Genomic DNA, 27,075 nt, shown 5'->3' with positions numbered 1-27,075 from the left:
AATGAGTCCCTCACCATCTGCTCAGTCAAAGAGCTTTGATGGAATGTTTAGAAATAATCTTACTTTTCAGATATAAACTAATAAAAACAACTCTCCATGTTAAGGACAGAAGGACAGATGAAGTTATATTTCTGCTGGTGATAAGTGTCTTTTTATATGTTGATCAACTGATTCATATATTATCTTAAATTGTAATTTAATCATTTTATCAAATAAGTCATAGCTAGGTTTACACAACATGCTAAGTTATAAAATGTTTAAAAACTACAATATCTGAATTCACAGAATATGTTCAAAATCAATTATTTAATAATTATTTAAGACACAATAGCATTGTCCAGCTTCCCGAGTTTGCATTTTCATTAGACCATAAATCAACATTGAGTTAACACAATGAGTCACAAATTAGTGAAACTTGTTTTAGTTGAAGAGTTGTATGTCATTCCTTAACACAAAAATCCTAGTTTTTTTCAATATTACTTAAAATAGCAAATTAAACACTCATTTTCACTGAAAATATAGATTGAATTCATTAAAGTGGAACAGATGTCATGTTTATTGTACTATTTATTTTACATTTAATAATTTACCCCAAAGGTGCTTTTTCAAGAGGTCTTCTGATTATTATTTGAAGATATTTCGCTTGTCATCTAAGAAGCTTCTTCAGCTCTGGTGGGGAATCCAGTCAGAGCTGAAGCTTCTTGGATGAGCAACGAAACATCTTCAAAGAAAAATCAGAAAGTCCAGTTACTTTTGGGACAACCATGACCTGGATGATTGAGAATCTCCAGACATTTAATTTAGTTTTTAATGTTCTTAGAACTCATAACGGTATTCCATTATAACATTATTTCCTGCACTTTAGGATGGTCCTTGCTGTGACAAGTAGCAGCAACAAGTAGCAGCAACATAACCCTGCGTGTGAAGTCACCCTGAGTCAAGAATGACCCAAAGATCTGCATTTTTATTTCTACACGTATCCTAACTATGCATATAAAGGCACTGGCTGCATACACAGAATCTGCTTAAGTGCATTGCCGAAGCCGAAAACGTCAATAAAGGCCGGCTTTGAGGTGCTTGTTTCTATTGCCTGAATGAGAATCCCTTCCCCACGTGTACATGCAGCGCATAACCCGAAGGGCAACAGAAACAACACACCACGCGCTTTTATTTTCAGCACATCAACCGTACAGCCCGTGACGGTTTTCCAATGTTTTCTTCCCCGCCCCCAATTCGCGGCTCCTTCTCCTCCTCCTCCAATCGCTATCCGCAGACCCTCCTCTATCGCAGTGGGCGGGGCTTATCGAAGAGCGCCAAAGAGCAGGACTCTCGCCTCATTTCCCCCCCAACCCCGCCCCAGGCGAAACCAGGGAAGTAAAACCCGCCTCCCGTCCTTTTCACTCCGCCCCTCGAGCTTTGCCCCGCCCCGTGCAACCAGCCGGAAGGATGCGTTCCCGGAAGTTCCGGTGGGGCCGTCGCTGTGTGGGGTAAACAATAATGGCGGAGGCTGCGGTGGCCCCCGGTGGTGGCGGAGTAGCGGGAGCGACAGCCACGGCAGCGGTTGTCACGGCTTCCAGCGCTGGCGACTCCGCCACCACCCTCACCACCACGGCCTCCAGCCTCCCCACAGCCGAGCCTCAACCACCGTCCGCCGGAGCCGGAGGGGGAAGCATCAGCTGTTGGACTAAGCAAGTCGCCTGCAGGTAACGTGCTGAGACGAGGGCGGCTGATGGCGCCTCCGGTTCCTCTTTCATCCCAACCATTCCCGGTCCCGACTCGCCTTTCTGAGAGGCCGTCGACGCTTTCTTTCCCGTTTCTCTCGCCCTGAAGATAAAACCAGACTTCGCCCTCGCTTAAGGTCATCTCCTACCTGGCTGGCTGGCTGGCTGGCTTCCCTGGGATATTTTGTCCCTCTTGTCTCTGGCATATAAAAAGCTGCTTTAGATCGCTGTTGCGCTCCCTTCCCTGCGTGTCTTGGCTGGCTTGACTTTTATTTTTTATTTTTGCAGTGGGTAGTTAATGAAGCCAAGCTGACACCCGCACAAAGCCCAGGCAAAAGGGGGCTGCGATCGCGGTGGAGACTGGAGGGAAGCTGGGTTTGCCTTTTTTGTTTCTCTCGGTGCCTTTCCCCCCTTTTGGAGCTGGCTGGGTTGTTTTTCTTACTATTATCACGTTGGCCTCCGCGACCTTTTGTTTTGGTTACTACTTCACTACAGCAAATATTCCCTGCCCTCTCTGGAGTCTTTGTATTTATTTCTCTCTCTCCTCATCAGCCCTTCTTAAAAGTACCGCTATGTATTCGTAGGCATCACTACAAGTGTAATCTTTCCTTGTTGCCATTGTTGGTGTCTGCCAACAACCTACAGTACTGCACCGCCTTTTGAGTTTTAGCATTAAGGTCTTCGGTTTTTCTTTTTTCTTCTTTGATGCTGTTTCTCTTTGACAGGGTAGCTGCAATCAGGATGTTTTATTACGTGGAAACTTAACGTTATAGTAATCGGATTGTGCAAGCTGCTTTGTGATGGGCTTTGTGTAAAAAAAAGAATTGCCTGGTGTGTTTGAAAGTTCTACTTGGAATGCGTTCAAATGGCTATCGTATGTATATAGGAATGTATTAAAAATGAGTTCATTTTTAGGTTTTGATCTTGGATAGAAGTGGTGTATAATTCTGACTCGTGTAGTATTGTATTCTCAAAGAATAGTATACTGTGCATTTTGCTCCCCAGTTTCATGTTGTTCAGAAGTGCCAAAGCCCTCTTATAAGTATAAATTTAAATTAAACTCTTTATGGTTACAACATCACCTTCATTTTTTACTATTATTTTTTCTACTGAAAGTCATGTATCTTTATTTTTTTCCTGTTTTGTGCAAAAAGTCCAAAAGGGACTAACTATTAAAAGAAAATCAGTCATTTTATTTCTTCTCTCCACTTCCTTCCCTCCCTCCCTTTCTTCCTATTTTCTGTCACTTCTTGTTGCAGAATCTAATAAAATTGCCAAGTACCAAAAGCCTATTATATTAATGTATATTATTATTGTTAGCCTTGAATAAGTGTTAATTATCTGTTGCTTTTTATTGTTTATTTTGGCTTTGGATAGTATATTTTTTTCTTGATTTTGATTTTTGAATTACTTGCCACAAATTATGAGAGCTTTATAAATGTTTTAAATAAATGCATAATCTAATAAGATAAGGTTTGAACAATCAGTAAGATTTCAAAATAAGAAATTAATATATTCAAGGAAATAATGAGTATTAGCTGCAGAACTCACATCAGTATGGACCATATCCTTTTTTATTTTTGAAACAAGAACACATAAAATAATTTGGGAGAACTCCCAGAATCTGTATAAAATTGTTGTGTAAGCTTTTGCAACTTTTAAGTCATCAATGGATCCAATCCAGTTTATAATAGTTTATCTTAGAATAAATAGTTGAGTATTTTATCCTTGCTATTTGTCGATTTGAATGGATTAAATATGATTTTGCCACAAAAGAGAAACTGATATTTTTAACTTCCGGGAATGGGATATAAATGGAGAAATTGTACCGAAAACAAGTATCTCATCCTACTTCTTAACTTATTTATATGTTTTTGTAATTGTGGGAATTGGACATAATTATATATTTTAACTGGTATTCTGGATTATATATGAATTTGCTTACTGTCAGTTAGTAAATGGTATTTGTCCTATGAAGGTCACCTGAAAATGTTATGAATATGCAACTGTAAAATATATGAAACTTTGTTGCTAGCCTCACTGTTGATGTGCCAAGTTAAAAAATCTAAATGTAAGAATATGCATGCACAATATCAGAGGGAAGAAGTTTAATCTGGGTTCCATTTTGTTCTTTGATAATGTGATAATACTGCAGGTGTTTTTCTCTTTTTCAGAATACACAAAAATATCATTTCAGTGCTTTCTATGGCTAGAAAACTTCATTTCATAGGAAATCTGGTTAATGAGACACAGAATTTTCACAGTTTCTCTTATTCATAAAGTATAGGTTTAAACATGCATTTAGAGATTTTCCTCCTCACTTCTGTCCAAGCTGAATAAACTAAGGATGGAATATTTTGGAATAATAGCTGTTCTATTATTAAGATGGCTTTGGCTCTAATAAATTTTGGAAAGTATCCCTTTTGATGCTGATCCTGAATCTTTTAGCTAAAATATATTTAAATTTATATTGAGTAGATATTCTAAAACTGAGCATACTGTAGACTTCATACTTTTTTTCTGCTCTTAAATTATTAGGTTAAATTCTCAGTGGTTGTGGTCTCTCAGTTTCTAGTGGCTTGTATAACATGAGTTGGTTTCTGATTTGAAGTAGTTACCCAGTGTGAATCTGAATAAAGAACAATATGTAATAATTAACTCAGGAAATAATATAATTTCAACATCTTAAGCATAATTTCCTATGGGTGTTTATTACAGACTGAATTGGATACAATTCCCTGATGTAAATAGCAGGGCAGCTTTTCCATGCTCCAGTGAATGCATAATAGTCAGGTAGCTAAAATGGGTCACAGCTAATTAAAAAGTATAGAATCGGAATCTATTTCACTACTCTTCAAAATTGCTTTTTTTAGAAACATAAAATCAGATGCAATTGATTTAAATTAAAATGACTACATCTAACGAACAGAGGATAAGAAACAGGTTAATTATGCTGCATCACCTCAGGCTAAAGATCTCCTATCAGTGAAATTGTTAAAAACATGAGATTTTGCTATGTTATAGGTTCACTTGAGGCTGTTGTTAAAATGAAGTGGATTTAACCAGCTGGCCTAAAGCATCTGTACTGAATACATGATCAGGTTTGGAGTAGGCGTTGAAACTCAATCTGTACAGGTCAAATTGTACTGCACAAAAGATTCACTGTTCACTTCATATTTGACAATTGTAACATTTACGGAGTCTGGCCTTGTGTGTATTTGTCTCATTGTACTCAAACACTATATGAAAAATGCTGGGAAAGTCCATCTTCAAAGAATGTGAGGTGAAAATAATTAAAACTATTTACATTTGTTCAGTTTTATATTCATAATTAGTATATTTTTATTATAAATTATTTGCTTTATTACTATCTCATCTTATTTCTAACTTTCCCCTTCCCAAGCACATCTGTTCCCCCCCATTGCTTATCTGTTAACAAAAGAGCTTTACTGTACATTATTGAGGTCATTGTAGAACCTAGCAGCAAATGTGCATGATCAGATTAAAGTAATGAAACCTCTGCAGGCAGCACATAATCCAAGTTAATGTTTCAATTAAATACAAATTAGAAACAATGAAGTGCCTTTCATCCTTGGATGTATTGTGTATTTTAAAATCCCAGACCGGTTATTGCTATAATTGTTTTGATACTTGTTTCCACAGAGGAATGTAACTTAATAATAATGTAGCAAGTTTGGCATAATGTTTTGATTCAATGAAAGGCAGGTCCTAGTTTTTTATGGGCTGGAGATTGCCATTTTAAGTTTGCAAATTAGGCAGCAGCTCTTTTAATAGATAACCTTTGGGCAATCAAACTGTTTGTAGTACCTGAAGAGGTAAAACAGGCATTTTGTGCACTGTCTAAATCCATATAAGATTATTTCATTGTACTGATGTGTGAACATAGCTTACTGTGTATATGGATTTTTTTTTTAAATGGATGGCTAGGATGGGTTTAAGTGACACATCTATATGTAATACATTTTAACTGCTAGTGTCCCACTTTATTTCATTCCGACCTTGTGCTTCACAGCTCCCAATAATCCCTTCGTGCCCATCTACTTTGTGGTTGTGCATAACCACAAAGGGATAGGAGCATAGCAAATGTTATGGTAAGCTGCTGCAAACTTTTTTTTTATTGATTATATGCCATCAAGTTATTCTTGACTTCTAGTGACTACATAGACAGATTTTTCTCCATGATAGTCTATCCCAGGGCTGCCAAACTTGCGTCATCACATGACATATTGCAGCTTTCCCCCCTTTACTAAATCGGGAGTGGGTGTGGCCAGCATGTGACACATCCAGCTCGTGCCTACAAGTTGGAATGCTCTACCCAATTCCGTTACTACAGCCTCAAACCCTCACAGCTTCAATCTCAAACTGTCTACCGTGGACCTCACCCCATTCTTTTTTTTTTTTAAATATACATTATTGATTTTACAATTAAAATAGACCAACAACACATACATAAATGCAAGAGAGAAAAAGGAGACTAGAAAGAGAAAAAAAAATAGAAAGAAAAAGATAGAAAACAGTTAAAAACATTTTCATCTTCAACCGTTTGTGAGACCTCCTTTTTATCTTTATTTTATACCATATACACAATTAATCCTTACATATATCTGTATATCACTACTATGATTCTATCATATCTTCTTTTGCCTTTTAGTGTGAAACCTATCTTTGAGCTATCCATTTGTACCAGCAGTTCCAGCTGTCATAATATATTGAAGTGTCTTTATCTTTTAATGCCAAGGTTAATTTGTCCATTTCTGCGCAACTTGAATTTTTTTGGATAATCATCTCCTCTGATGGAACATGAGGCTGTTTCCAACATTGTGCAAAAGCCAATCTGGCTGCTGTCAAAATATGTATTAATATATATTTTACTTTTTTTGGTAGTTCTTTATCAAAGATCCCTAATAGAAAGGACTCTGGTTTAAATTCGATCTGTTCTGTTGTCATTTCCTCCAACGAATTTCTAATTTTCTGCCAATATTTTTGAGCTTCTGTACAAGACCACCACATATGGAAGAAAGTTCCCTCTTTTTTTTTGCATTTCCAACAGTTTGGATTCATATTGGGGTGCATCTTCGCTAATCTCGAAGGAGGAAGGTGCCAGCTGTAAAACATTTTATAGGCATTTTCTTTGTACGTTACCAATTTTATTATTTCTACCCTTTTTTTATTACAGACCTTTTCTCATTCTGTTAAGGTGATACTACGCCCTATGTTCCTACTCCAGGCTATCATGTTCCCTTTAACAATTTCTTCCTCTAATTCTACCTCTAATAAATAATTATATATCATGTTCCCTTTAACAATTTCTTCCTCTAATTCTACCTCTAATAAATAATTATATATATATATATATATATATATATATATATATATATATATATATATATATATATATATATATATATATATATATATATATATATATATATATTGCCTGATCCTTATAAAATTTTATCTAATTGCTGGAGTTTATTATTAATTCCAAATTCTTTCTTGTCCTGTTTGTATCTACTTTGGATTTGAAGATATACCCACCAATCAATTTTTAATCCCTGATCTTGAAGGTCTTGCCACGATTTCATATTTCCTTGTGTATCCAATAGGTCCTTATATTTAATCATTTTAGTAATATCCAAATTATTTGGGTGGATCATTGCCTCCATTGTTGAGATCCAGATTGGTATCTTTAAGTAGTGTTTTTTTCCATATTTTCTTCCAATTAATCAATAATGAATCTCTGATTAGGTGTCTGTGAAAATATTTCTGGCTAGTTTTCCCAATATCCCATAAAAAAGCATGGCCTTCTAAGAATAATATTCTCTTATTAGTTAAATTCACCCATTCCTTCAACCATATTAAAGAGGCTGCACTATAATACAGCTCCCAATTTGGAAGTGCCAGCCCTCCCCTGTTCTTCATATCCTGCATTGCCTTTAATCTAGGTTTTATTCTAGGTTTTTTCCCTTGCCAGATGAATTTTGCAGTTGTTTTATTAAGTTCTTCAAAAAACTTTTTATGTACTTTGATTGGAATCGTCTGAAATATATAGAGGAATTTTGGAAGAATGTTCATTTTAATAGCAGCAATCCTGCCTAATAATGAAAGTTGCAGCTTGCCCCATGTTTCTAAATCCTTCTTTACCTGTTGCATTAATTTATCATAATTATTTTCCTTAAGTGTCTTACAATGTGCTATCAACCATATTCCTAAATATTTAACTTTCTTTATCACTTGTATTCCCATAACTTCTAGTTCTAATTTCTGTTTTTCTGTTAAATTTTTGGTCATTAATTTTGTTTTTTTCCTATTAATTTTTAGTCCTGCTACTGCTCCAAATTGTTCTAATTCATTCATCAATTTTTGTCCTATTTCTATTGGTTCTTCAATGAAAAAAATCATATCATCCACAAACGCTTGCAACTTATATTCTTCTTTCTTAACTTTTAATCTTTTTATGTCTGGGTTCTAATTTGCGTTAATAATGCTTCTAGTGATAATATGAAGAGCAGGGGGACCTCACCTCATTCTTAAGAGGTCCTTAAAGGGGGTGTGCATAAGCACACCAGCGTGCCTACCGTCCCTGTCTTACTGTCCCCATTTATTGTATTTACTTCCTTTGTTCATGTTATGTTCATACCTATACATCTTGTACATATTTTACAAACAAACAAACAATAAATAAATAAATACATAAATAAATAAAAAGTTTGACAGCACTGGTCTATCCTTAAGGTGGTCTTTTAGGCCTTTCATCACTCTTGCCACTGAATCCATCCACTTTGCTGCTGGCTGTCTTGTTTCTTTTCTTTCCTTCCACTCTTTTTTAGAATTAAAACCTTTTCCAGGGAGCTAAGTCTTCACATAATGAGTCTGAAGTAGGATAAAATTTACTATTATTTCTCAATTAATTTTCATGGAAGAGATTTTTTAGAGAGCAAAACCAATACAAATTTAAAGATTAAAAAAAACTAAAGAAAAGTGGTAAGTGAATAAACAAGCAAATAAACAGGCAAAAGAAAAGAAAGATATAGAGAAGCAGCTTTTGATCTTCTTTACAGCAGTTATAAATGCATTTATATTATCCTATCAGTCTCTGTAGTTATACCATGGTACCTTTCCATATCCCACCCTTTTTGATATCAAAATTATATTTTATCTCTGTTCAGGAAAAAAGTCTGTAAAATAACTGATATATGTAGTTGTTATCTTTTCCCTAATCAGCCAAGTCGATTTTACCCTCTCTCATTTTCACCCACCATTCCTCTGCTGTGGGTATTTCACAATTTTTCGATCATTGTGCCTATAATAATCTCACTGCAAATACTATGTACAAAAAACTTCCATAGGCCTTTTCCAGTCTGTTCATTAGTCCCAACAGCAACAAAAAACCACTGTATTTTGAATATTTAATATTAATCTTTAAAATTCTTTCTATATGTGCATTTGAATTAAAATCTGACAGGCACATGTGAAATACTATCAAGGTGCAATCGTTAGTTAGATGTGCTGTACAAAATGCATTTTTAACAATGGTCAAATGTAATTAAGGGAAGAAACACATTTAGGATTAATGCAAATCTATTAAGCAGTGGCTTTAAAACATCCTAGCTTAATGGAATTATTTGGAATATTGCATCCTAGCTTAATGGAATATTTCCTAGCAACTCAACTGCTAAAGAAGTAGTAAGAAACTCTGCACATGGGTCATGATTTCAAGAGTGCACCTGTAGGTGAAAGAGGAAGAATTATTCCAGCAGACACTGTGTCTCCCATATTAGGCAGGCAAACTAGTTTTGGGAGAATTTGTCCGATTCCTTGATTATTATACACTGCTCAAAAAAATAAAGAGAACACAAAAATAAGACATCCTAGATCTGAATGAATGAAATATTCTTATTAAATACTTTGTTCATTACATAGTTGAATGTGCTGACAACAAAATCACATAAAAATTATCAATGGAAATCAAATTTAGCAACCCATGGAGGTCTGGATTTGGAGTTACACTCAAAATTAAAGTGGAAAAAAACACTACAGGCTGATCCAACTTTGATGTAATGTCCTTAAAACAAGGCAAAATGAGGCTCAGTAGTGTGTGTGGCCTCCACGTGCCTGTATGACCTCCCTACAACGCCTGGGCATGCTCCTGATGAGGTGGCGGATGGTCGTCTGAGGGATCTCCTCCCACACCTGGACTAAAGCATCCCCCAACTCCTGGACAGTCTGTGGTGCAACGTGGCATTAGTGGATGGAGCGAGACATGATATCCCAGATGTGCTCAATTGGATTCAGGTCTGGGGAACGGGCGGGCCACTCCATAGCATCAATGCCTTCGTCTTGCAGGAACTGCTGACACACTCCAGCCACATGAGGTCTAGCATTGTCTTGCATTAGGAGGAACTCAGGGCCAACCGCACCAGCATATGGTCTCACAAGGGCTCTGAGGATCTCATCTCGGTACCTAATGCCAGTCAGGCTACCTCTGGCAAGCACATGGAGGGCTGTGCAGCCCCCTAAAGAAATGCCACCCCACACCATTACTGACCCACTGCTAAACCGGTCATGCTGGAGGATGTTGCAGGCAGCAGAACGTTCTCCACGGCGTCTCCAGACCCTGTCACATCTGTCACATGTGCTCAGTGTGAACCTGCTTTCATCTGTGAAGAGCATAGGGCGCCAGTGGCGAATTTGCCAATCTTGGTGTTCTCTGGGAAATGCCAAACGTCCTACATGGTGTTGGGCTGTAAACACAACCCCCACCTGTGGACGTCGGGCCCTCATACCACCCTCATGGAGTCTGTTTCTGACCATTTGAGCAGCCACATGCACATTTGTGGCCCGCTGGAGGTCATTTTGCAAGGCTCTGTCAGTGCTCCTCCTGTCCCTCCTTGCACAAAGGCAGAGGTAGCGGTCCTGATGCTGGGTTGTTGCCCTCCTACGGCCTCCTCCACGTCTCCTGATGTACTGGCCTGTCTCCTGGTAGCGCCTCCAGACAAAGCAAACCGTCTAGCCACAGCTCGCATTGATGTGCCATCCTGGATGAGCTGCACTACCTGAGCCACTTGTGTGGGTTGTAGACTTCTCATGCTACCACTAGAGTGACAGCACTGCCAGCATTCAAAAGTGACCAAACCATCAGCCAGAAAGCATAGGAACTGAGAAGTGGTCTGTGGTCACCACCTGCAGAACCACTCCTTTATTGGGGATGTCTTGCTAACTGCCTATGCTTTCCACCTGTTGTCTATTCCATTTGCACAACAGTATGTGAAATTGATTGTCAATCAGTGTTGCTACCTAAGTGGACAGTTTGATTTCACAGAAGTGTGATTGACTTGGAGTTACATTGTGTTGTTTAAGCGTTCCCTTTATTTTTTTGAGCAGTGTATTTTTTAAATTCACACAGTACTCAGTAAATTTCCAATGGAATCGAGCTGAGAATGACTCAGGCGCTCATCATTTGAAGCTTGGATATTGCAGTGTTTTTCTGCCTGGGGATGCCTTTGAAGGCTGCGTATAAATTTCAGTTGGTATAAAATGTTATCTGCCCATTTCTGCTGAGTGAAGAACCACTTTAACAATATGACGCTTCTTTTAGGGTGCTTCATCACTTGTTAAATGATGGTCCACTCAAATTTAATGTGCCAGTGTTTATATATAAAGCCCAGTTTAGAAATAAAGCAGTGTTTGAATAGCCTTTTGTTTATTTTTTTTTTCAGGGACTGGGTTTAACTTTATTATGAATGTTTTAACTGGCATAATTTGAATTTTAGAGGGATTATGTTTCATGCGCTGTAAACTGAGTTTTGAGATTAGGCAGTATATAAATTTCTGTAGTAATCTTGTAAAAACTGAAATTTAATGGGATATTCTGAAATCATAAAGATTTCAACCTCATCAGATTAAGATGTCATTTGATTAGCAATCTGAAATGAATCCTTTCCCATTTCCTTTCACTTGTTTTTTAATATTTGTAAATTTTTTATTTAAAAAGTGGTTATGCTGTCTTTATAATTGGTTAATTTTAGATATGCAATCAAATTATTCTTTGGGTAACATTGATAAAAATGAATTAAATATTGATATATTAAAACTTTTTGTCTGGTATATTAAAATTCGGTCTCAAATTTATCTCTTTGTGCATTTCTTCGAATTGCAGATAGATATTTAAGAATGCCAATACATTCAGGAGTATTGAAAAAAGTGCTGCAATATTTGCTGTTGGGAATATTTACTGCCTTGAGCAAATGTATTTTTAATTGATGGCAAAATTTGTTTTGCTGCATGAAAGGAGAGTATTTTACTATAGGTCTGGATTTTATAGTTTTCCCACTTCTTTAATTGAGAAGACTTTTTGGCTTTCTATAAGATAGGCAGGCAATTTTTTAAAAATAGAGTATTTTTCAGACTTGGGGAAATTAAGTGTTTCAACTGATTTTTAGGAACTGAAGCTGTACTTATTCTCTGTTATATAATATTGATACTATTGTGTACAGCTGTCTTACATATTTTAAATTCAAAATATGCTGTTTCAACCTGATAAGTATTTCAGTACTGTGCAATCTTAGTAGAAGTATTTCAAGCTCAAATACAGAAGTATTTCAAGCTCAAATACTGTCAAAGTGCTTCCGATAGGTTTGGGAGAATGTGTGTCAAGCTTGAAATATTTTGCACATCTGTGCTATTCCATAGTTTTCTTTTTTCTGGCTGGATTAAAACATGATATATTCATTTCTATTAGCTTTTCATTTATTGATTTTGCAAGTAGCTGTATTTTAACAAAATAATGGTGACTGTTAAGACAGACTGCACATGACATGAATGACTTTAATAAAATGCAAACCTGCATTTAAAAGCATACAAATTACAGTTTAGGGTGGAAGGGCAAAATTGCCAGAAGAATAAAAAACAAGAATCAGATTATGTAGACATAGGCTTGACTGATCAGTTACAGCTTCAGTTCACGTTAAAAGGTTCTCTGGTGATCTGTTCAACTAAAGAACCTATAAGCAGCCAAAACCAAAGATAAAAATGGTATATGCATAATTTTGTATTTATTTGTTTTGTCATGTTTATATAGTGTATATTGGAGGTGGAGACCCTTTGAGAGCTGTATGCAACGAAATTTCATTTTAATGTATGCTGATTAGTGTACGTGCAGAGTGACAAAGCTATTCTATTCTATCCTGTCCTATCCTATCCTATTCTATTCTATTCTATTCTATTCTATTCTATTCTATTCTATTCTATTCTATTCTATTCTTTGACTTATAAACATGGTTGGGACTCGAACGTCCATCACTAAGCGATGGGTTGTTAAGTCATCATGTGACCATGCTCAATTTTATGACCTTTTTTTGTGACAGTCATTAAGTGTATCTGGCTTCCCCAATTGACTTTGCTTATTGGAAGCTGGTTCGGAAGGAACCCTGTTATAGTTTACTCTTGGGTTGTTAATTTCTGAATAAAGCTTATTACCTTTTGTGGTAGTTTTTTTTTCTAATTTGACCATGCTCATCTGGTTTACACACTTCCTTTTTAATTCAGTGTGGCATCCCACTTTATTCTTACTGTTGTTTATTTTGTATACTTTTCTTAAAAAGGGATTTTCAAAGTTTGAATTAAGTGCTGCTTTGCTGCTCCATTTTATAATAATATAAATCCTGCAATAAAAGAGCATGCATTTTATTCAGATAAGTATAAATCTCTCTCTAGGGCAGAATGTTTCTATCTTAAACTACAGGTAGTTCTTGAGTTATAGCAATTGAGGCTGGAATTTGTATTGCTAATTGTGACATGTACACTCATTACTTAGCAATTGCAATCCCAGCAGTTCCAGGCAGGAACTGTGAAGCACAAGCAATTCTATAGGCAGGAGAATCCTTTTGGCATGCCCCTATTAAGTGCAGGCAGGTGAACAAGCAGTGGGAGAGGGAGCAGCTTCCAACTTCCTGCTGGCTTCCGAATTGACTTTACTTGCCAGCAAGGAACATTGGATATCACGTTCACATGATTACAGTATATGTTTATGGAGTTTTCAGCAGTGGTGGCTATTAGTTTAGGTAGCTGCAAAATGTAGTTAGAAAAATCCATGATACACTAATTATCAACACTAGAGCTCTTAATGACTAGAGTGTTGAGTTTAGCACTCCAGAACATTGGGATTATTATTCAGGTGTGTTTGTAATGTATTTCCAGCAGGCATGATGGAATTCCATCACAATATTCTTTCTGGTTCAGCCATATTTACCAATTTATGTCTTTCAGATATTTCATGCATGGTGTTTGCAAGGAAGGGGACAACTGCCGTTATTCCCATGACCTCTACACTACTCACTCTGGCATGGTGTGTAGGTATTTTCAGCGAGGATGCTGTGCTTATGGAGATCGTTGCAGGTATAGAAATGCTCTATATTTTTACCAGGAGCAAATTCCCTATATTTATGGCTAGTTATCCTCAGTGACTTTTAAAGAAATAAACAAGTTTTAGTTTAATGAATGTGATAAAACATGGGCAAGCCTGATCATGGAAGTTGCACATTACCCGTTTCAGGTGTAAATATCAGTGCTAATGTAGTAGCAATGTTACTCGGTATAGTGGAAGCAGCCAGTACTATTATATTTGTAAGCAAAGAACAGGATTGTGATTTGTGGTGCTACCATCAAATGGTTTCGCATCACTGGGAATCTTCATGTAGTGTGTTATACTGATATATTTTGTTTTCTACAGAAGCTTGTGCAGATACTGAGAAAAAGGACTGTTAGGTAGAATTTTAATCATAAACTGAACTTGGAAATATAATGTCAATTTGAGACAGTAGTAGCTATTGTGTTTATAACTGCTTACTAATTGCCATTCTTCGAACAGTGCAAAACTTTTATAGAAGCCATTTAGGAGGCAGGACCATAACAAAATAAATATTTTACTGCTGTCTCCCATTTCATTCTAGCTTTGACTAACCCGATACCTTCCATTTGGATGCCTCTCTAAAGTCACTCTAATCCCCATCATCCACAAATGTAAATGCATGTTCCAGGCTGCAAAATATGTGGAGAGAGAGAACAGACCATCTCTCAAAAGTTCACATGTCTAATTCAACAACCATATTAAAGCCCCAAAACAGTGAAGTTATTTTGTTTTTGTTTCCAGATTATCCATGGGTGAGCAGTCTACATGTAGAGTAATAAAGTATATATATATTTTAATACATATGCAAAGGGCTCAGGGAGAATGATATATAGTACTCCTACATGCATGCAGTTTAATTTCTTCTTCCTGTTTTTTATTTTCTGATTTTACAAACACACACACACACACACACACTGGATGCGGAAATGTAAAGATGAAATAATCGGAAGAAAGAGAATTCCTAGGATATAATCCAGTACTGTAATGAATGGAAGTCCACAAATATGGGAATGCAGATTCCTTTTCTCTCACTGACCTTCAAAATCTGCTTTAGAGACTTTTTAGAACAGAGTTTGATTTCCCAATAATTGCTTTCTCTTACTGATCAAACAAGTTGATAAGTGGCTTATATCTCTCACAAGGGCACTTATATCATCTGATGGCTCTTCCAGCAGTACAGAGTGCTAGAGAAAATATTTACCTCAGTGAAGCTTAACAAGTCACTTCAAAATACACTGTCAAGTAACTGTTTAAGGCCACTTCAAGTATCTTAATGGGTTCCCTTTCCCACCCCCCTTCCATACAATGCATTTCTGATTCCTTGAAGCAATTTCTTTTAACTGGAGTTCACATAGTGTTGTTTTTGCAATTTCTGTCTTTGCTCCTTATCAGATATGAACATACCAAGCCATTGAAAAGAGAAGACACAACTACTGTGAGTCCAGTTGCAAAAACCTATCCTTCGGCCTCAACGGATGTAACCCCATCTCCTGGAACACTTGAAGTGAGCAGCGGTGAAACTGAAGACAAAGAACTGGCAGCTGCAGGAGCTGGGGCTGAAGATTGGGTGAATGCTGTGGAGTTTATTCCTGGGCAGCCGTATTTTGGTCGTGGTAAGCTGATTCGTTGTAATAAGTGATAAATGTTTTATTGCCAACGGGGGCTGTTTTTGGAGGGGGAGTCTCCCTAGACTTAATATCTAAGCAAGAGCTGTATTCATTTGAACAGTTGTTCTGCTTTGTGTTATAGCCCGCCTTATAATAAATCAAACACTGATTTATGGGGTTTCTTCCCAGTCTTGCCACTGAGAGCAGTGCCTCTCTATGGTCCATTTAGTTGAGCACAATTGGCCAGCCATCTGTTGTGGTCTGAAAGTGCCAAATATTCTAGGGAGGCTTTTAAATTGCATATTCATTGAAGGAAGGTCCACTGAACTCGCTCACCTAAAAAAATCATACCTAATATAATAACAAATGAGGAGTGCGGGCAGGCAAGAGGAAGTTGTATATGCAAAATGCTGCTGCAGTCTCCAGAATTTGATTTGCCTTTTTCCGTATCATTTGCCTTTCCATAGTTTAGAGTTAAATAAGAGAATATAAATTTGTCCAAGTAATTTATCCTTCCTTTTATTAGGAATATTTTCCTTATCCAAGTGATAAATGTTCTTTTTCAGACTGAAGTTGGTTCTTTTTGTGTGTGAAGTGAAAAACACTGTAGCCTCTGAAGATCACTTTTTATCTTTAGAACCTCAGCAAACCACCATTTCTTCTCCTGAAGTTTAAGTGTAATCTGATAACAGCAATATCTGATACAGTTTATGGACTGAATGCAGAATTATTCATTTGTACTTCAAATTGTATCTTTTAAAATATCAGTTCTGAGAGTTAGGCTTCCTTGATTCTTCCCTATGCCCAATTTTTGTAGTGCCTTGCTTAACTAAAAATATGGCAAACACACATGCTTGGCCTTTGTATTATTTTAGTTAGTTCTAAATATTTTAGTTGGTTCTAATAAATTATCACCATTCAAATGTAACTTTTGGATTTTTTGCCACATGTATAGCAATAGCACTTGAGACTTATTTACCGCTTTACCGCCCTCTCTAAGTGGTTTATAGAGTCAGCATATTTTCCCCAACAATCTGGGTCCTCATTTTACCGACCTCAGAAGGATGGAAGGCTGAATCAATCTTGAGCTGTGAGAACCAAACTGCTACAATCATCAGTCAGCAGAATTATTAGCTTGCAGTACTGCATTCTAACCACTGCACCACCACGGCTCTTAAACATAGCTGTGATTGTTTTTTAGGTTATTTTAAACTTTCAGTAAGTACAGGTTGTCCTTGATTTACAACCGTTAGTTTAACTAGGGCTTGAATTCAATGACAGCCTCTGAAAAAAATCAGTTACAACCCAAATTTGAACTTACAATTGTTGACTGCGGTCATGTGGTTGCAATTTGGGCACTTGGAACTGGTTAACTGGCTCATGTAATCACAATTTGTGAGGGTTTTTTTGCCAGTTTCTGACAAAAACAAAAAAACCTGGGAAAATATATTATCAGTTAAGATGGATTTATACTTATTGTATGCCCATATGACTTTTCTTACAACAATGGTAAATATGGTCATCAAATTGGGTCTGATCACAATTTATGATGGAAATTCCAATCCCAATTGTGTTTGTATTGTTCAGGACTTTGTGTACTACGTTTACGTTGTTCAAATGATTATAGCATTACTCAGAGATGCTAATAAGAGCACAGGGCCTAAATTGTTCAGCTTGCTTCTTGTGACTCAGCTTTTTGTTTTTGGTGTGCAGATCTTGTTCTTTGTTCAAGTAATTTCTCTTCTAATCCAGTCAAGCTGTTGATGAATAACTCTCTCTATTGCTCTGTATACATTTCCAGTTGTCAGCACTTCTTTAATAATATGTTTACTTCTCTAATGACATGTTTAGGGAGGAACCTAGCCATAATTTGTTACATATTACTGCTCAAGTCCTGGACACAACCAAAATAACACAAACATGCATGCTGTGAACTAAATCATTCATATAGATTTATCCTTGCCATGAAACCTGCTATGATGGAACCTGATTTACACAGAAGTTTTCTTAACATTTCTCCTGGATGTGAAATATTATTTGGAAAAATCAGCACTGTGAAGCAGCTGCCATTCTTCTATGAGCCGTGCTATATGAGCAGGGTTCACTATTAAGCTGATTTGTGTTAACTTGGGAAAAGACAACTGAAATGCTTCATTCTCTGGCTTTCTACTACCAGATACCAAAATCTGAATATCATAATAATTAAAATTAGTAATAATTGTCAATACTTACCTCCCCGTGGTTGTCCTTTACCTTTAGTAGTTGGCTAAATGTTTAAAAGGTGGTTCTTTTACACGTCAGTCTGCATGCATGCAAAATGTGCACATTAGCATACCTCCATGCTTTCTCCCCCCCCCCCCCCCCCCCCCCCCCCCCACCCCCCCCACCCCCCCCCCCGGTTCCCCCCCCCCCCCTCTTGTAACGTGAAAAAAAACAACACCACACTTTAACACCCCCCCCAACAAAACCCCCCCCCCACCTGCTGTACAGTATGTACGTTCTTAAATGTTTCACTTGGAATGGACTACTGAATTAAATAAGTGTTTTTTCCTGTCCATGTTTTTGAAATACATTAAAAAGATGTTTTATGTGGTTTCAAATAATTTGTAAGATGATATTTTGTGTGGAAAACAAGAAAGAGTGATAGAGGACTAACCTGTAGCTATTTTCCTTAAGTAAAATATTTTGTATGATTACATTTTTTTTTAAAAAGGCTACTCAAGTTTTGCCATTCAAAAATCAAATGCTCTGTGTCTTCATTCTGATTGCTCCAGCTGCTCCTTCCTGCACTGAAACTCCTCTGCAGGGAATGGTAATTGAAGAGGAATATGAAAAACAGCAAACCAGCTTAGAGATGAAGAAACAGCTATGTCCCTATGCTGCAGTAGGAGAATGTCGTTATGGAGAAAACTGCGTATATATTCATGGGGATATTTGCGACATGTGTGGCTTGCAAGTCCTCCATCCCGCTGATGCTGCACAGAGATCATTACATATAAAGGTAAGTGGGAAAATAAGTGAAATAAGTAGTTGGCTAGAAAAACCACAGAAAATTTTTGAGTTATTGCAAAGGGTTTCTCAGGTCCAGAGAAGAGCAACAAAAATGATTGGAGGGCTGGAGGCTAAAACGTATGAAGAACGGCTACAGGAATTGTGTATGTGTACTCTAATGAAAACAAGGACATGGGGAGAGATGATAGCACCTTTCCAATATTTGAGGGGCTCCTACAAAGATGAGGGGGGAAACTATTTCCCAAAGCACCAAAAAACAAGACAAGAAACAAAGGTTGGAAACTAAGGAGAAAATCAACCTAGAACTAAGGAGAAATTTCTGAATGGTGAGAGCAATTAACCAACAGAATAGCTTGCCTTCAGAAGTTCTGGGTGTTCTGTCACTGAAGGCTTTTAAAAAGGGACTGGAAAACCATTTGTCTAAAATGATACAGGATCTCCTGCTTGAGCAGGGGGTTGGACTAGAAGACCTCCAAGGTGTCTCCCAACTCTATTATTCTATGTTTTATTTTGTGTTCTAAATCTTTCTTATCATAGGTCCAAGCAAGTGGCTGATGGCCTGGTTATGCTGCTATGCAGAATTTGGGCAGAATGCTTTAGTGTTAACTGGGGCCAAAACAAAGAAAACTAGAGCAGTCAACTCCAAGTCTCCATCCCCACCCGTCTCCCAGAGCATCTCTTCTTAGTTAGAGCAAATAATAGGGAAATTTTACCTGCAGAAAATGGCACCAAAGGTAATAAAGAGTCTTAAGACGTAATAACTAGCATTTTGAATTGAGTCTGGAAGCGACTGGCACCCAGTACTGTTTCCCTGAAGGATAGGGATCATTTCACTAAACTTGATAATGCAGGTTAGCAAATGGACAGCCAATGACAGTTTGTGGATCTTCCTCAACAAGAGCCCCATGTAAAGCAAACTGGAAGATGATGACTGTACAGGTCCCCGTTTTCAATGCATTCTGATTTAGGTAAGATCATAACTGGCAGGCCAGACAAAGCCGATTAAAGGCTTTCCTGGTCATAACAATAGCAATAGCATTTAGACTTATATACAGCTTCATATTCCTTATCGCCCCTCTCTAAGCGGTTTACAGAGTCAGCATATTGCCTCCAACAATCTGGGTCCTCATTTTACTGACCTTGGAAGGATAGAAGGCTGAGTCAACCTTGAGCCGATCAGGATCGAACTCCTGGCAGTCAGCAGAATTAGCTTGCGATATGCATACTAACCACTGCACCACCACGGCTCATGATGCTGCTATAGTAGGAGTGATTGGTCCAAGAACACTCCCAGATTGTGTGCCTGCTCTTTTGGGAAACAAATTCTGTCCAGAACAATATCTATAGATCCCAAATGTTTCTGTACTTACAGTATTTTTGTCTACTGGGATTCAGTCTTAGTCTGTCCATAGACTGGGGTAAGTTTGAGTATCATCAGCATATGGATGATATGGAACCACAAACCAATGGATTGTGTTTCCCAATAACTTCAGGTAAATATTAAGCAAGATGGGGGAGAGGGACAGTCCTTAGGTGTCCTGCAGTGAAATGCCAAAGCTTGATATGTCTTTCCCAAAAAAGAATTGGACCTGGCCACTAAGGCAGAAGAAGAACTGCTGCCAAAATGTGCTCCTAGTCGCCAACCTTCAGAGAAGATCCAAAAGAATGCTATGATGCATGACATTAAATGCCACTAAGAAAGGCTATCAAACTCCTGGCCCATGGGCCGGATGCGTCACGCGCTGGCCATGTCCACGCCCAGTTTAGCAAGGGGGGGGAAGTCCCGATACGTCATATCATGCTGCTGTGACATGAGTTTGACACCCCTGCACTAAGTGGTCCAACAGGACTAAGAGAGAAGCACCCTTTAGGTCTGTTGCAAAGCGATTAAGGTTGCTTCCACGCTGTATGCAGGCCTGAATCCAACTGAAAGAATTCCAGATAAACCATCTGATCCAGAATATCCAAGCAACAAGATGGTTTCTGCACTTGATAATTATCGTTTTCCTAACTGTTCCTTTGAGGAGGTGAGATAAACTACTTGGTGTTATTTTGCTTTCTAAGAGATGAATTCTTAGAAAATGAAATATTTTCAGAGCCTGCCATCTGTGTGGGATACATGATGCTATGTTTCCCCTTTGAAATACATTGGAGCAATAATTGGGAAAATATGTATTTTAAGTTAACCACAGACTTTAAAATATGAGAAACTCTTTACAGATGACAATGTATTTATCATTATTTCATTTTAAACTTTAGTGGGAATTATATAAAGTGAATTTCAATGGTAATAGAAAGGACCAACTTTAAAAAAATGGAATTACAGATAAAACTTACCAATAATAAATGTTTGTGAGAAATGATAGGATTCTGAATATCCTTCTGAAATGGCTAATAGCATATTTTATCCAGCTTCTCCCTATTACTATATGTCATTATATTATTATGGTCAGTAAATGTTAAATGTGATTATCCAGTTCAGGTTAGTTCATACCTAGACGGATGAAATACATGATTATACCTTTTACAGCAGGGGTCCCCAACCGGTCCACGGACGGTACCGTCCAGCGAACAAGTCTTACCGGGCAGCTGGTTGCTGGCGCCGCCATCTTTTTGGTAAAAAGTGCTTCCGGTGAGCTTTTCCGGGTAGAAAGCTCACCGGAAGCACTTTTTCATCAAAAAGATGGCGGCGCCAGTGAGCTTTTACTGGGTCATTCTACGCGGCGCCCAGCTGATGCCGGCACTTTAAGCGTATTGGCCGGTCCAGGCGGCGTCAAAAAGGTTGGGGATCACTGTTTTACAGTACTGGGCTTCAAATAAAAATGAATGAATGAAGTGAGTTTCAAGATTTATATTAAAATCACTGTCCTCAATTGTAGAGAAGACACAACACAGAAAGAAGATACAATATTCTTGTACACAGGATGCATATTTTCAGCTTACTCACTGGAATTGGGTAGTTACATTTTATTTCCATGGATTTGGAGGGGTAAAGGATTAAATAGTCCAACTATTTCTGAATATGAGATAGTTTGATTACCTGTTGCCATTTTGACATTTACAATTGCTTCTAGTAGATACTAATAGAACTTAATTGTGGGCAGATACCATGGGGTTGTTACGTTACATGCATTTTATTTATATATTACCAGTCTTGTTTTTGCTGAAAACTAACCCACTTATAGTAAAACTGTATTTTATTTCAGTATTTTAGTTCTTTCTGTCAGAAGAATTTTAAAAAAACAAAGACAAGGCGCCAAGAAATCAGTATAAAAAGTAAAACATCACCCGTTCTCATTCTTTCCATGCCCAGGGGGAGTTTTATAATCTGAAACCCTTAAGGAAAAAATTACATTTGAAGTTGACAGAGTAGAGCATTGCAGAAGTTATAGATCACTAAATGCTTTCATGATGGGTTTTTTTCTCTCTCTCACTTCAACTTTATGATCAATAGTGTCAGTTTCTTCTCCTTTCCTTCACAGTCTTGCATCGAAGCACATGAGAAAGACATGGAGCTCTCCTTTGCAGTTCAGCGTAGTAAAGACATGGTGTGTGGAATCTGCATGGAGGTGGTATATGAAAAAGCCAATCCCAGCGAGCGTCGATTTGGGATTCTATCCAACTGCAATCATACTTACTGTCTCAAGTGCATTCGCAAGTGGAGGAGTGCTAAACAATTTGAGAGCAAGATCATAAAGTGAGGCACTTCCCCATGTCCGTTGTGCTTTGTTTCTTGGGGAGAATTAGTATTTTGTGTGAACTGGCAACTTCGTCCCTCTTTCATCCCAAGACTGCATTTAATACATAAGTAATGTTATAATTCAGCATTGAGTGGGGGGGTTTTTTGGATCAATTTTCTGACTTCAGTATTCTTGACTGGTCAGCAAGGTCCACTGAGTTTGAATGTTAAGTCATACTTTTTTGTTGTTGTTAAATGGAAGCAACCTGCTGTTCTGTTGGTTGGTTTCTATACAAAATCACTTGGGATCAAGTGGTGCAAGAGACAGAAACTCCAAACATGTGTTTCTTAAGTCTTTTCTCGTTCATTACTGAGCCAGTGGCCCATTCCTTTTTAAAATCTGCTTGGAAAAACCAAACCAAACCAATATGGACATCCAAGAAAACAAAAGTTACAAAAATAAATTTATTTATATCTAAAGAAAAATGAGTCTGTGTGTGAAATGTTTTTCCCCTTCATGTTCTTTGAAAACCTCGATAAATGCCTTGGGTTGGGGGGTTTTTTGGGGGGGGAGGGGGAGGAGTTTTACATTGTTTAAAAAAATGCAATAGACCGGACAGAGATACGATAGACTGCTTGTAAAGGTGGTTGTATGTCTGTGCTGGGAATGGTGCGCCCCTGTCATGTAGAATTTTGCAGTGCAGTCTGTTCGTTTCCCAGGTCCTGCCCAGAATGTCGGATCACTTCTAACTTTGTCATTCCAAGTGAGTACTGGGTGGAGGAGAAGGAAGAGAAGCAGAAACTCATTCAGAAATACAAGGAGGCAATGAGGTATGAGCATTGCAGCCTCGGACCGAGTTTGACTGCAGAGGTTAAAGGGCGTACATGGAGAAAAGTGTTACCTGAAGTCCTCTCATGCCTCCTTCCCACCCCACCCCATGAGATGCATCTTTAACCACGAGCAGATGCATGCTGCGTACACAAGTAACCTTTGTGCCAAATAGCCTCATGTGCTGTTCCCTTGTCCACCCGGTTTACAATTTAGTCATAAATTATAGCACATTTTATACTGGAGTGTTTCCTCTGCATGCACCTATCCATACGCACACCTTTTCAGTATGCACATCCACGTAATCCACTGTGTTACATATGTTAATTAATTTAACATGGTTTCCGCAACAAGCAGTCTTTCTTTTTTAAAGAAAAAGTCACCTGGCTTATAAAGCAAATACAATACTGAAATCTGATTGGCTATGCTGTGAGTAAGGGTTGCGATATTTTCCTTTCCAGCAACAAGCCATGCAGGTATTTTGATGAAGGCCGTGGGAGCTGCCCATTTGGAGGGAACTGTTTTTACAAACACGCATATCCTGATGGTCGCCGAGAGGAACCCCAAAGGCAGAAAGTGGGAACTTCAAGTAGATACAGAGTAAGTCCCACTGCTTTTGTTGACTTTTTTTTTCCCTTTGCAATAGAAAAATAAGTTTTGAATTAGACTTCTGAAGATAGTTGAATAAAAACTATTTTGACCTACAGGATGGGGAAGGGGCATCAAAAGAATAACTTTATAGAAGCAAAAACTTCATATCCTCTTATAATTTTTTTCCTGCACCGTTTTTTGACATTTTTTAATCATGAAAGGTTAATCAACTTAAAGTCCGGGATCATGTAATGGGCATGATTAAATGTAACGTAGCCAAATCAGAGCAATGCCAATACTATATTTTTATGTTGAATGAACAAACGTTTCTTGTAGGATGACTTGGTAAGAATAGCTGATTTTTGTGAAACATGCATTGTTCTACATAAACGTTCGCTTAGTGCTACTTAGAATAATGTATCTAGTCCCCTTTGTCTACTTTAATTATAAAATGGGGGATAACGATGTAGCTTTAATATTTTTTTATTTTAAGAATGATCAAGTAGCCCTCCCTGGAATGAAATTGTATTAGCATTAGCAAGAGAGTCTTCCCACCAAATCTAAATTAGTAAGAAATATTAATGAAGGCCTGGCTGTAGCCGACCCCCTCAAGACTATTAGCCCTCTAATAGAGCTTAATTATCCCTTTCTATCATCTCTTGTTTGAAGTTTCTTGAACGTGCAGAAAATGGATAGTATCCAAAGGTACCTCCTGTTAGGTAGAGTGCAATTTGCAGGCTTGTTATAATGCTGTGGTGTTTGTCTGTTTTCAGGCTACATCTTTGACACAGAGATACACCTCAAATGCAAGTATGCAAAATGTCTGCCCAACAGAAAAAAAGTTGTAAAAAAATGTCAGGATTATGATTATATTTTTCATGATCCTAATTCCTTGCATGGGTATCTGTGGAGATTTTCTTTGATTTTCAGATACTGGTAGCATTAGAGAGGCAATCTTGACCTAAATCAGGGGTGTCAAACTCAAGACCCAAGGGCCGGATCCGGCCCACACAGTGCTTAGATCTGGCCCAAGGGGCCGCCCCGGAAACCGTGATCTGGATCCAGCCCAAAGGGTGCTTAGACTGGCCCATGGTGCCTCCACCAGCAAAAACGAAGCTCAAGAGGGTCACATGTGGCCTTCCTGAGCTCCGTTTTCACTTGCAGAGCGCTCAGCACCCCCGACATGAGTGACGTTCAGCTGGCCACGCCCACCTTGGCCACTCCCACCCCACTCCCCCATGGTCAAACACAACCTGAAGCGGCCCTCAATGAAGTCAAGTTTGACACCCCTGTCCTAATTAATCCCCCTTTGACCAAGCTTTCTCTCTTAAGCTTTTTTTTTTTTGAGGAACAAGGAATATTGGAACACCAGCTGTAGGAATCATCTACCCTGGAAGACTAGGTTTGTTTGGGGAATGGCGCTCACGTGAGGCCAGTAATTCTGCTCTACTTGTAGGCTCAGCGGAGAAACCGGTTCTGGGAATTCATTGAAGAGAGGGAGAGCAGCGATCCCTTTGAGAATGATGAGGATGAGGTGGTGACCTTTGAGCTGGGTGAAATGCTTCTCATGTTGCTGGCGGCAGGAGGCGATGATGACCTAACAGACTCCGAGGATGAATGGGACTTGTTTCATGATGAGCTGGAAGACTATTATGACTTGGACCTATAGCACATCTTTGTGGTGTTTGGACTGTCTGCTCCATTCCCCCCCACCCTCCCAGGCAGTAGCTCTTTTTCCTGTGGTGTTGTGGCAGTGCCTGTGTTTTTCTCCTAGGCAGGCCTATCAATTCCAGGTGCTGCTGTTATAACTCCCCCACCCCAAGATCTGTCTCCTTTTTCCTCCCCTCCCACCTGTCCCCTTCTTCCAAGCCCTAGGAGTGTGTTTCTTTTTCTGTTAAACAAATGACATGAAATAAACCTTTAAAGCGTTAAGTTTTTTTTGTAAAAATGAATTTAACTGACAGACAGATTAGACTTGTTGCTTTATATCTGTGTTCCTGACAGGATTCACCCAGTTCCAGGGTTCAAATGTTTACAGGACTTCCACACTCATCTTTAAGAGCCCAGATACAAACCTGAGAACACTGGCTGTACGGCGGGGGGATGGGCAGATGTTGGCCAACTGCCTTGTTCCACAATAAGAGACTCTGAAAACCAATTTTCCTACTTCAGATTTCAGGCCAGCTCATATTTTCTTGGCTGGCTTTAGCTCCATTCCAAACCCCCCTCATGTACATGTGTTCATTTGTGGTTTTGGTCTCTTGTTTACTTGCACATTTACTATTTACTACTGTGTAACCAGAACCAGGTGCGAATGTTCCGGTTTTTACTGTTTGGCATGAAAGGCAAATGTGTTTGTGTGTGAAAGGAGAACTTTCTATGTATGTATATACAAATAAAATACAGAGTTGTATCCCAAGGGCTGGGCAACTTGGTATATGTGTGTATTAAACCCTTTCCCTCTAGTCTCTCATCCCCTTCTTTACACAAACCTTTTGGTGCATGATATCTTAACATTCAACTGGATTTTGAAATGAATGTTGTGGTCTCAGCAAATTCTGTGGAAATTGTCTTTGAAACAACTAATAGAGTAGACACTTCCTTATTGACACCAGCACTCCATTCTCTTCCTAGTCATCCTTCTACTCCTTTTGGGTGTATCTGAGTCACACAGGTGTAAGAATATTGTTAGCCAGAATTTGGACCAAATTATCCACTAGGGTATCACCATATTGGGGTTCTTGTACTCTCTTCATCTTCGCAAAGTTGTAGAACAGTGATAAATTAATCAGTTAAAACCACGAAATCCCTGCCTCTCTTAGAAGGATCCTTGATGCCTTGCAGAACACCTGAGTTGGCTAAGTAGGCTCCAGTTCTACCAGGAAGAACTCCTGAGGTCATCAAAGTCTTTTTTCCTCTTTTCCTCTCCCCTCTTCAAGGGAATTTTAACTTTCATTACATTTAATGCTGCTGGGTTGTCCTTGAATTGTTCTGCTTATGTCCTTTTAGATTGCATTTCCTTTCACTTTTAAATGGAATCAAAATATGTTGCTGAAGTCTGTGTTACTTTGCAGCTGCCTTTTGTAAGAAGCACTTTTCCCAAATAAAAAAGAAAAAAGAATGATCTCTTGTATTCTTGAGATTTCATTGGGATGGGGGGAAATCCATTCGGGAGGAGAAAATGGCTTGCTTTTTTTAAAAATTTT

At 38.2% G+C, this 27,075-nt stretch overlaps 1 protein-coding gene across 3 annotated transcripts; it reads left to right on the top strand.

The window, feature by feature from the left end:
• Window positions 1–1,468: 1,468 nt before the first annotated feature.
• Window positions 1,469–26,288, top strand: MKRN1 (makorin ring finger protein 1). Of its 3 annotated transcripts, none has more exons than XM_026695057.2 (8): window positions 1,469–1,703; window positions 14,010–14,138; window positions 15,544–15,764; window positions 18,533–18,759; window positions 22,253–22,467; window positions 23,170–23,213; window positions 23,740–23,878; window positions 25,326–26,288. In XM_026695057.2, exons 1-8 carry the CDS (start codon window positions 1,498–1,500, stop codon window positions 25,408–25,410), a joined length of 1,266 nt encoding a protein of 421 aa, XP_026550842.1. In that variant the 5' UTR covers window positions 1,469–1,497; the 3' UTR covers window positions 25,411–26,288. The 3 variants fall into 3 exon arrangements, with proteins under 3 accessions (XP_026550842.1, XP_026550840.1, XP_026550841.1); XM_026695055.2 differs by having other exon boundaries at window positions 23,170–23,280; XM_026695056.2 differs by lacking the exon at window positions 23,170–23,213.
• The last annotated feature ends 787 nt before the right edge of the window (window positions 26,289–27,075 follow it).

The sequence above is a fragment of the Notechis scutatus genome, chromosome 6, assembly GCF_049901735.1.
Source record: "Notechis scutatus isolate UNSWTSFEM ecotype Mainland chromosome 6, rNotScu1.2, whole genome shotgun sequence".
NCBI lineage: Eukaryota > Metazoa > Chordata > Lepidosauria > Squamata > Elapidae > Notechis > Notechis scutatus.
This window is presented reverse-complemented; position numbering and strand designations above follow the sequence as displayed.

Bases quoted from the DNA above. Each gene is read 5' to 3' on its own strand.
- MKRN1 (XM_026695055.2), top strand. From the start codon at position 1,498: ATGGCGGAGGCTGCGGTGGCCCCCGGTGGTGGCGGAGTAGCGGGAGCG. The intron at 15,765-18,532 runs GTAAGCTGATTC...TGATTGCTCCAG, and splicing joins GCAGCCGTATTTTGGTCGTG to CTGCTCCTTCCTGCACTGAA. The intron at 23,281-23,739 runs GTATGAGCATTG...TTTCCTTTCCAG, and splicing joins AAATACAAGGAGGCAATGAG to CAACAAGCCATGCAGGTATT.